General features: G+C 38.5%; 1 protein-coding gene across 1 annotated transcript in view; it reads right to left on the reverse strand.

The window, feature by feature from the left end:
• Positions 1-7,353: 7,353 nt before the first annotated feature.
• The window catches only part of MYLK (myosin light chain kinase), a 164,359-nt gene continuing 159,629 nt past the window's right edge, over positions 7,354-12,083 (reverse strand). Inside the window, 2 exon segments of the mRNA XM_077449738.1 lie at positions 7,354-8,069; positions 10,620-10,748. Of these exon segments, the coding sequence (XP_077305864.1) occupies positions 7,792-8,069; positions 10,620-10,748 (407 nt within the window). The 3' untranslated portion in view covers positions 7,354-7,791.

The raw sequence follows: 12,083 nt of genomic DNA on the forward strand, positions 1-12,083 counted from the left end.
AGGAAATGACTCCTCCTCCTTCTACAAAGTTACAATGTACAGTCTGATCACTGGGGGAGGAGAGACTGAGGAAATGACCTCCTCCTCCTTCTACAAAGTTACAATGTACAGTCTGATCACTGGGGGAGGAGAGACTGAGGAAATGACTCCTCCTCCTTCTACAAAGTTACAATGTACAGTCTGATCACTGGGGGAGGAGAGACTGAGGAAATGCCTCCCCCTCCTTCTACAAAGTTACAATGTACAGTCTGATCACTGGGGGGAGGGGAGACTATAGAAGGGGGAGGAGTCATTTCCTCAGTCTCCCCTCCCCCAGTGATCAGACTGTACATTGTAACTTTATAGAAGGGGGAGGAGTCATTTCCTCAAAGTTACAATGTACAGATTGATCACTGGGGGGAGGGGGAGACTATTAGAAGGGGGAGGAGTCATTTCCTCAGTCTCCCCTCCCCCAGTGATCAGACTGTACATTGTAACTTTATAGAAGGGGGAGGAGTCATTTCCTCAAAGTTACAATGTACAGATTGATCACTGGGGGGAGGGGAGACTATAGAAGGGGGAGGAGTCATTTCCTTGGTCTCCCCTCCCCCAGTGATCAGACTGTACATTGTAACTTTATAGAAGGGGGAGGAGTCATTTCCTCAAAGTTACAATGTACAGTCTGATCACTGGGGGAGGGGAGACTGAGGAAATGACTCCTCCTCCTTCTACAAAGTTACAATGTACAGTCTGATCACTGGGGAGGGGAGACTGAGGAAATGACTCTTCTGCCTGCAGCAGACTGATGACATCATCTCAGCCTAGGCAACGTTTCTGGGTGGAGCACAACGAGGGCTTTTCAATGATAAGGGGGCGGAGCTTCTCTGAACAATGATCCCATTGCTGGAGTAGAGATTGTTCCCTACTTGTGGCTCGGACACGTTCCTGGAAACCTTCACATGGGGGGTTCTGAGCTTTCTGCCTGTTCTGGTTCAGTGACTTAGAAAGTGCTGAAGCCAGAGACAGCCAGGCGATCGGCATTTTGTAGAATGATGTCAGCAATGGTCGCCCCTCCCCCCATGACAGCTTTAATGATCATTTATCAAACTGGTAACCAGAAAAATGACATTTTGTAACTTTTAATTATATTATATGAAATGACCACGACTCCACAAGACACAGATGACAGTGAGGTTCAATCGTGTGCCCCCCCTCCCCCCCCCCATAGACGGAGGGATTGTTCAGACCTGACAGTGAGGTTCAATCGTGTGCCCCCCCCATAGACGGAGGGATTGTTCAGACCTGACAGTGAGGTTCAATCGTGTGTTCCCCTCCCCCCCCCCCCATAGATGGAGGGATTGTTCAGACCAATAATTCTCTGTGCATTGAAGGGTCCCCGTCACACCCACACAGAACGCAGCCAGTCTGGGGGCCCCTCGTGTCTGCAACCCTCTGATTGGCTAGGAATTAGTGACACGGTGTCTCACCTCTAGTGACCAGAAAGGCGGCATTGCCTGCGGTGACCGGAGAGTGCTCTGAGCTACAAAGGATGAGAGCTGCCCTCCAGTGACTGCTGGGAGTTGTAGTCCCTCCTTGTCAATAGTCAATATTCACTTTCAATATAAATCAGCTATACAAAAGGTCTGCAAAATCCTACAATTCATTTTCTTTAGAGTAGATAAGCCCGTCCCCTGCCAGCACGATGCAAAGGAGCATTGCTCTGTGTGTGGAAGCAGTGGTCTCCCTGCAGAGGTCCAACATGCCTCCTGCAGAGTCAAAGCTATATTTATGCATTCAGCAAAATTATTTCTCTTCGGTGATTGGAGAGCAGCGGGGGGGGGGGGGTGTTGGACCTCTGCAGAGAGACCACTCCCAGCAAAGCCTGTCCCCTGCCAGCATGATGCATAGAAAGAGCCTTGCTTGTTGTGTGGAAGCAGTGGTCTCTCTGCAGAGGTGCAACGAGCCTCCAGCTGAGACAGCAATGGGCAAGGAGCATTAAAACTGTGATAAAGTCACGTGGGCGTGACGAAACATGTCGGGACGGAGCCTATGACGTCATCACGTCAACCCAAAAAGTGCCACTGGATTGCTGGAAATAGGCGACGCTGAGGCTTTAGCCTTGAGTGGGATATTTGAGGCTTTTAAACCACTTCAGCTCCAGGAAAAGTTTTACCCCCCTTCATGACCAGGCCATATTTTCTCTTTGAACTGGTAATTGTGCGGTTCATGTGACGGTTTAGACATTAATGGCTGTGTGTTGAGTTATTTTGAGGGGACAGGAAGTTTACACTGTTATACAAGCTGTACACTCACTACTTTACATTGTAGACAAGTGTCATTTCTTCAGTGTTGTCACATGAAAAGAGAGAAGAAAAGATTTACACGGAGGGGTGTACTTACTTTTGTCAGATACCGTGTATCATTTTTTTTCCCCCACACAAATAGAACTTTCTTTTGGTGGTATTTGATCATCACACCAGTGTGCTGCAGAGGGGCCCTGCTCGGTGTAGAAGCCGTAGTCTCTCCGCAGAGGTCCAACACTCTGCCCCTCTTCCCAACCCCCCCCCCCCCCCCCCCCCCCCGCCCCTGAACTTTCCAATCAGAAAAGAACATTATTTTGCTGATTGCAGAATTATAGCTTTGACACTGCAGGAGGCATGTTGGACCTCTGCAGAGAGACCACTGCTTCTAAACAAAAAGCAATGCTCCTTTGCAGCGTGCTGGCGGGGGACAGGCTTTTCTACTCAGGCTGTAGCTGCTTTCTAAAAAAAATTAAAAAAATATAAAAAAAAAGAAGAAAAAAAAAGAAAAGGATCTGGAAGATTTTGCACACCTTTTGTTTAGTCGATTTATATTAAGAGATGAGTTGGGCATCAATCATCCCGCGAAGTTCTACACACACACACAGAGGCGGGCAGTGCCCCCTTCCGTGTGGTGGCAGTGCCGACATCCGATACATTTCACAACAAAGCAAAAGTGCCGAAACAGTGAAAAAGCGAAGTGCGAGCGAGAATCGTACGACCGCCCCGAGCAAAGGAGAATCCTCAGCTGCCTTCCTCTACGGAAGACGATTATTGGAGCCCCGCGCCAATCAGCGGCATCACCGAAAAAAATCCAGAGCCGTATTCTGACCGCAATCATTAGACATGTGCGATTCGTTTCCTTCCAAATTTGTTTTTATTTTTATTTTTTTCACAAATTTCGACTAATTTGTTAATTAAGAAACATCCGAGATTTAACGAAAACCCGTTTAACAAATTTTTCCGAATACTCGTAAATTCATAAATTTGTAAATTCTAAATTTGTAAATTTGAAAATTCGGAAAAAAAATAAAAAATCGAAATTCGTAAATTCTAAATATGAAAATTCGTACATTTTGAAAATAAATTAATTTGAAAATAAGAAAATTCTAAATTCCAAAATCCAAATATCTGAAATAATAACCAACTATTAAATTATAGGTATTGGAATTTCCTTTAAAATTTGGCCGTTAGTGAACGTAACTAATACAAATTTATCCTCAATTCATAAATTTTAAAATTTGTAAATTTTAAAATGAAAAAATGTAGAAATTCGGAAATTTAAAAATTCGGAAATAAGAAAGAAATTCCGAAAAATTCTAAATAATGACTAACTAATAATAATAACTATTAAATCATAGGCATTGGAATTTCTTTTTAAATTTTGAATGTTAGTGAATGTAATGAATAAAAATGTATCCGAAGTTACGAATTATCTGAAATAATGAATGCCGCATCTAAAGAATGGAAACGGAACAAATTAATAATAAATAATAATAATAAAAAGTTTTTTTATTATTATTGTTATTTATTATTCATTCGTTATGTTCCATTCGTTTAGCTACGGTATTCGTTATTTAGGATCATTCATAAGTCCAGATAAATTTGTATTCGTTACGTTCACTAACAGCCAAATTTTAAAGGAAATTCCAATACCTGGAATTTAATAGTTGGTTATTATTTCAGATATTCGAATTTTCGGATTTTGGAATTTTGAATTTTCTAATTTTCGAAAATTTGTAAATTTGAAAATGAGAAAATTCTAAATTCCAAATCCAAAAATTCAAATATCTGAAATAATAACTATTAAATTATAGGTATTGGAATTTCCTTTAAAATTTGGCTGTTAGTGAACGTAACTAATACAAATTTATCCGAAATTAGAAATTATCCGAAACAATGAATGCCCCATCTAAAGAATGGAAACGGAACAAATTAATAATAAAAAATAATAATAAAAACGTTTTTTATCATTATTATTGTTATTTATTATTATTCATTCGTTATGTTCCATTCGTTTAGATACGGTATTCGTTATTTAGGATCATTCATAAGTTCAGATAAATTTGCATTCGTTACGTTCACTAAACTTATTTTAAAGGAAATTCCAATACCTATAATTTAATAGTTATTATTTCAGATATTTGAATTTTCGGATTTTGGAATTTTGAATTTTCTCATTTTCAAATTTACGAATTTTCGAATGTTACGAATTTTCAAAACAGTGTTCACTAACAGCCAAATTTTAAAGGAAATTCCAATACCTAGAATTTAATAGTTGGTTATTATTTTGGATTTTGGAATTTAGAATTTTCTAATTTTCGAAAATTCGTAACATTCGAAAATTCGAAACATTCGTAACAATGAGAAAATTCTAAATTCCTAAATCCGAAATTCAAATAAATTCAAATTTTCTCATTTTCAAATTTACGAATTTTCGAATGTTACGAATTTTTGAAAATTTGAAAATTCAAAATTACAAAATCCAAAATAATAACCAACTATTAAATTCTAGGTATTGGAATTTCCTTTAAAATTTGTCTGTTAGTGAACACTGTTTTGAAAATTCGTAACATTCGAAAATTCGTAAATTTGAAAATGAGAGAATTCTAAATTCCAAAATCAGAAAATTCAAATATCTGAAATAATAACTATTAAACTATAGGTATTGGAATTTCCTTTAAAATTTGGCTGTTAGTGAATGTAACTAATACAAATTTATCCGAAGTTACGAATTTATCCGAAATAATGAATGCCGCATCTAAAGAATGAAACGGAACAAATTAATAATAAAAAATAAAAGAAAGTTTTTATTAATTTTATTGTTATTTATTATTTATAAATGTATTATTTATTTATTATTCATTCGGTACGTTCCATTCATTTAGATACGGTATTGGTTATTTAGGATCATTCATAAGTCCAGATAAATTTGTATTTGTTACGTTCACTAACAACCAAATTTTAAATTAAATTCCAATACCTATAAATTTAATAGTTATTATTTCAGATATTTGAATTTTCGAATTTTGTCATTTAGAATTTTATCATTTTTCAAATTTACGAATTTTCGAATGTTACGAATTTTCAAAAATTTGAAAATGAGAAAATTTAAAAATTCCAAAATCCGAAAATTCGAATATCTGAAAGAATTACCAACCATTAAATTATAGGTATTGGAATTTCCTTTAAAATTTGGCTGTTAGTGAACGTAATGAATACAATTTATCTGGACTTATGAATGATCCTACATAACGAATACCGTATCTAAACGAATGGAACGTAATGAATGAATAATAATACATAATACATTTATAAAATAATAAATAACAATAATAATAATAAAAATGTTCTATTATTTATAAATGTATTATTTATTTATTATTAATTCATTACGTTCCATTCGTTTAGATACGGTATTCGTTATTTAGGATCATTCATAAGTCCAGATAAATTTGTATTCGTTGTGTTCACTAACAGCCAAATTTTAAAGGAAATTCCAATACCTAGAATTTAATAGTTATTATTTCAGATATTTGAATTCTCGGATTTAGTCATTTAGAATTTTCTCATTTTCAAATTTATGAATTTTCGAATGTTACGAATTTTCAAAACAGTGTTCACTAACAGCCAAATTTTAAAGGAAATTCCAATACCTAGAATTTAATAGTTGGTTATTATTTTGGATTTTGTAATTTAGAATTTTCAAATTTTCAAAAATTCGTAACATTCGAAAAATTCGTAAATTTGAAAATGAGAAAATTTGAATTTTATTTGAATTTTCGGATTTTGGAATTTAGAATTTTCTCATTTTCAAATTTACGAATTTTCGAATGTTACGAATTTTCGAAAATTAGAAAATTCAAAATTCCAAAATCCGAAATAAATAACCAACTATTAAATTCTAGGTATTGGAATTTCCTTTAAAATTTGGCTGTTAGTGAACACTGTTTTGAAAATTCGTAACATTCGAAAATTTGTAAATTTGAAAATGAGAAAATTCTCAATTCCAAAATCCCGAAAATTCAAATATCTGAAATAATAACTATTAAATTATAGGCATTGGAATTTCCTTTAAAATTTGGCTGTTATCGAATGTAACGAATACAAATTTATCTGGACTTATGAATGATCCTAAATAACGAATACCGTATAAACGAATGGAACATAACGAATGAATAATAATAATAATAATAAAAAACTTTTTGTTATTATTATTTATTATTAATTTGTTCCGTTTTCCATTCTTTAGATGGGGCATTCATTATTTCGGATAATTCGTAACTTCTGATAAATTGGTATTCGTTACATTCGAAAACAGCCAAAATTGAAAAGAAATTCCAATACCTATAATTTAATAGTCATTATTATTATTTTCTATTATATAATAATATTATTATTATATAATAGTCATTATTTAAAATTTTCAGATTTTCTTTCTTATTTATTTCTTATTTCCGAATTTTCAAATTTTCATAATTTCCGAATTATGAAATTTTCGAATTTACGAATTTTCAAATTTATGAATTGTGATCATAACAAATGACCCAAAAAAAAAAAAAAAAAAAAAACGAATGAAAAATGAAATCGAATGATTTTTTCGGCAGTGCACGTGTCTCGCAATCACAATGGCTGACCTCTTCTTTGCAGCGAATAAGCCCCAATCGCCAGCCACTGCATGTCCCAGCATGCCCTGCAAAGCGCCGGGTACACCAAGATCCGAATCCCGCTCTGATATTTGCATAAGCTCCTCCCAAGAGCCCACCCACTGCTTGCATCGGCACCGGGGGGCTCTAGAGAGGGGTACTGAGGCAGGGTGCTGTGTACAGCTAGGATCTGCCTGCATTGCATAGAGAAGCACAGAGAGCCAGGAACAGAGCAGGGAAGGCTTCTTCTTCCTCCTCCTCCTCCTCCTCCTCCTCCTCCTCCTCCTCCTTCTCATCATGACAGCTGAGCTTTTTTTTTTTTTTTTTTTTTGAGCTTCCACACACACCCACTAAACATTCGAATCTCTACACACGTATGTGGCAGTCGTGGGCAGACTAGAAGACAAAACTATAAAATAAAATAAAACTAAAGTGAAAACAGTTATATTATGTGGCCATTTTACATACAGGTAGTGCTAAAGTGGTAACTTTAAGTCATTCCAAAAACTGTGCTGCGAAGAAAGGCAACTCTACGGTGAGCAAAGGGGTACAAATATTCGCACTTCGCCCTCGCCGCCCCATCACTCTCCCCCCCAGATCCACAATCCGGTGTGTTTTTTTTTCTTCTAATAAACAGAGCCAGCCTGCCCCCCCACCCCCACCCCCCCAAGAGTCATAATTTTGTCTGTTACGGCTGGGCAGCGATAATGCCCTCGGAGAAAAGGAACAACTCTCATCTGATTGGCCGCGGACGTGCTCTTCAAACTGTGCATGTAAATATGGCTTCCAGGTTCTCTAAAAAGTGTCTCTCTGGATCTGGATGGGAAAGTCCCCTCAATAGAGATAAGTCCAACATGGAATATCCTTCACTCCTCCTCCTCCTCCTCCTCCTCCTCTTCTTCTTCTTCTTCTTCTTCCTCCTCCTCCTCTTCCTCCGCCATCACCTCTACAATGAGCTCAGCGGTGCAGGACGCCTCTCCTTGGCTGTTGCTGGCTTTGCACGTGTACTTGGCGTCATCATCGCCACACACCTCCGAGATGGTGAGAGAGCAGTTGCCATCTTCATCGTACTCTATCTGGAAGTGGCGAGACTCCTTGATGGGCTGATCGTCCTTGTACCAGATCACCTCGGGGTCGGGATGACCTGGAGATCAAAAAAGAAACAAAAAAAGGGTTTAGCTTTAAGGAGAGTTCCAACAGCGAACAAACTTCACATGGCTGACGGGTTAGAGACGACCACTAGAGTCTTCAACTTTAATCCTAACCTTAACCTCTAACCCTCTAACTCTAACCCCAATTCTCCAACCCCAACCCTTTAACTCTAACCCCAACCTTTCAACCCTCCAACTCTAACCCCAACCCTCCAACTCTAACCCCAACCCTCAAACCCTAACCCCAACCCTCCAACTCTAACCCCAACCCTCAAACCCTAACCCCAACCCTCCAACCCTAACCCCAACCCTCCAACTCTAACCTCAACCCTCCAACCCTAACCCCAACCCTCCAAATCTAACCCCAACCCTCCAACCCTAACCCCAACCCTCCAACCCTCCAACCCTAACCCCAACCCTCCAACTCTAACCTCAACCCTCCAACCCTAACCCCAACCCTCCAACTCTAACCCCAACCCTCCAACTCTAGCCCCAACCCTCCAACTCTAACCCCAACCCTCCAAATCTAACTAACCCTGCAAATCTAACTAACCCTCCAACTCTAACCCCAACCCTCCAACCTTTTAACTCTAACCCCAACCCTCTAACTCTAACCCCAACCCTCCCCAACCCTCTAACTCTAACCCCAACCCTCTAACTCTAACCCCAATTCTCCAACCCCAATTCTCCAACCCCAATTCTCCAACCCCAATTCTCCAACCCCAATTCTCCAACTCTAACCCTCCAACTCTAACCCCAACCCTCCAACTCTAACCCCAACCCTCCAACTCTAACCCCAACCCTCCAACTCTAACCCCAACCCTCCAACTCTAACTAACCCTCCAACTCTAACTAACCCTCCAACTCTAACTAACCCTCCAACTCTAACTAACCCTCCAACTCTAACTAACTCTCCAACTCTAACTAACCCTCCAACTCTAACCCCAGCCCTCCAACTCTAACCCCAACCCTCCAACTCTAACTAACCCTCCAACTCTAACTAACCCTCCAACTCTAACTAACCCTCCAACTCTAACTAACCCTCCAACTCTAACTAACCCTCCAACTCTAACCCCAGCCCTCCAACTCTAACCCCAACTCTCCAACTCTAACTCCAACAATCCAACCCTCTAACCCCAACCATCCAACCCTCAAACTCCAACCATCCAACCCTCAAACTCCAACCATCCAACCCTCAAACTCCAACCATCCAACCCTCAAACTCCAACCCTCTAACCCCAACCATTCAACCCTCAAACTCCAACCATCCAACCCTCAATCTCCAACCATCCAACCCTCAAACTCCAACCATCCAACCCTCAAACTCCAACCCTCTAACCCCAACCATTCAACCCTCTAACTCTAACCCCAATTCTTCAACCCTCTAACCCCAACCCTCTAAACCCTCCAACCCTCTAAGTCTAACCCCAACCCTCTTACACTAATCCCAACCCTCAAACCCTCTAACTCTAACCTCAACCCTCTAAACTCTAACCCCAACCCTCCAACCCTCTAACTCTAACCCCAACCCTCTCTCTCTAATTCCAACCCTCCAAACTTAAAAACTAATCTTAAGCCTAACCCTCCAACTCTAACCTTCTAACCCCAACCCTCCAAACCTAAAAACTAATCTTAAACCTAACCCCAATCCTCCAACTCTAACCTTCTAACCCTAACCCTCCAACCATAACTCCTTAACTCCAGCCCTATTCCTCAACCTAAGCCTAACTCTCCACCCTAATCATAACTGTAATCTTCTAACCATAACCCTCCAAACCTAAAAACGAATCTTAAATCTTAAGCCTAACCTCAACCCTCCAACTCTAACCTTCTAACCCTGACCCTCCAACCCAACTGCTTACTTTAACTCTAGCCCTATTCCTCAACATAAGCCTAACGCTCCACCCTAATCTTAACTCTAACCTTCTAACCCTAAACATTAATCTTAAACCTAACCCCAACCCTATAACTCTAACCCTGACTCTAACCTTCTAACCCTATACCTCCAAACCTAAAAACTAATCATAAACCTAAGCCCAACCCTCCAACTCTAACCTTTTAACTGTAACCCTCTAACTCCTTAACTCTAGCCCTATTCTTCAACCTAAGTCTAACTCTCTACCCTAACTCTCCACCCTAACTCTAACCCTAACTCTAAGCTTCTAACCTTAACCCCCCAAACCTTAAAAAAAATCTTAAGCCTGACCCCTTGTCCCGGCCCGGCTGTCTCCCCTCCCACCTCATATGATACCACAGTGCCCAGGGCAGCCGCCCCTCCTGCCCACCCCTTTGTCCCGGCTCGGCTGTCTCCCCTCCCACCTCATATAATACCACAGTGCCCAGGGTAGCCGTCCCTCCTGCCTACCCCTTTGTCCCGGCCCTGCTGTCTCCCCCCCACCTCACATGATACCACAGTGCCCAGGGCAGCCGCCCCTCCTGCCCACCCCTTTGTCCCGGCCCTGCTGTCTCCTGATCTGTTTCTGCAATTGTAATATAATCGTGCGATAATGTTCTAATGATATCTTATAAAGATGAAGAAGCACCTTCGATCCTGCAGTCAAATCTGGCCGCGCTGCCCTCCACCACTTCGATATCCAACATGGTCTTGGTGAAAACCGGCTTCATTGGAGGTTTCTCCTCCGACACGGACTCCAGGAAGGCCTGGCCGTCATCTGGAAGGAGAGGTCGGGTGTTACAAAAGAGAAAACTCGGCACTGAAAATCTGAGCTCTACGACCTCCGATCTGCTTCTCGGCATTACAGCGTCCGGTAAGTGGCGGCCTCCGAGCCGTGTATTGGTGACACCGATAACCACTTGCTGTCCGGAGCAACTCTGACAGTTTTCACACACGTGCATTTTTCAAATATATTTTTTTGAAAGCAGAGGCCCCCCGGAGAATAAAATTGTGGCGGCTGCTAGACATGTGCGGCTCATTTCGCTCCAAATTGAAATTTTAATTTTTTCAGAAATTCGGCTGTATCAGAATTTCCGAAGTACAATAGTACCGAATACGAAATAACGAAAAAAAAAATGTAGTACTTTTTGAATTTAAATAGTTTATGAATTGAAATTGTTTTCGAATTTCCAAAGAGAATAAAATAGAATAGAAAAAAAAATAATAGAATAGAAAATAATATAACAGAAAATAAAGGAAGAGAATATAATAGCGTAAAACAGAACAAAATAGAAAATAAAAGAATAGAATAGAAAAAAAAATAATAGAATAGAAAAGAATATAAAATAAAATAAAAGAAGAGAATATAATAGAGTAAAACAGAACAAAAATAGAATAAAAAATAAAAGAACAGAATGGACTAGAATATAATAGAATAGAAAAGAATATAAAAGAAAATAAAAGAAGAGAATATAATAGAGTAAAACAGAACAAAAAATAGAATAGAAAATAAAAGAACAGAATGGACTAGAATATAATAGAAACAAATAGAATAGAATAACATAGAAAGAATATAATCATCTTCTGAAATTTGAATTTCCCAATAGAATAAATTTGAATACATAAGAAAAAAATAGAATAGAAAAGAAAAGAATAAAAAAAAACAAAAAAAATAAAACACGATAGGATAGAAAGAATATAATCATTTCCCAAAATTCAAATATAATCAATTAGCATTTGAATAAAATAGAAAAGAATAGATTACAATAGAATAGAAAATATCAGAATATTATAGAAAAAAACAACAGAATAGAACAGAAAAGAAAGAATATAACCATCTTCCGAAATTTGAATTTTGCATATAATAAATTTTAATAGAAAATAATAGAATATAAAAATAAAATAGAATAAAAAAGAATAGAATAGCACAAATAGAAAAATAATACACTTAAAAAAACAATAGAATAGAATGAATATATCACAAAATTCAAATGGAACCAATTTGAATAGAATATAAAAGAATAGATTAGAATAGGAGGATGGTTATATTCATTCTTTTTTTTTTCTATACTTGTGTTATTTTCTAATCTTTTCCAATCTATTCAAATTCAAA

The sequence above is a fragment of the Lithobates pipiens genome, unplaced genomic scaffold (assembly GCF_037356315.1).
Source record: "Lithobates pipiens isolate NorthernLeopardFrog02 unplaced genomic scaffold, aLitPip1_a1.2 Scaffold_22, whole genome shotgun sequence".
NCBI classification, from domain to species: domain Eukaryota; kingdom Metazoa; phylum Chordata; class Amphibia; order Anura; family Ranidae; genus Lithobates; species Lithobates pipiens.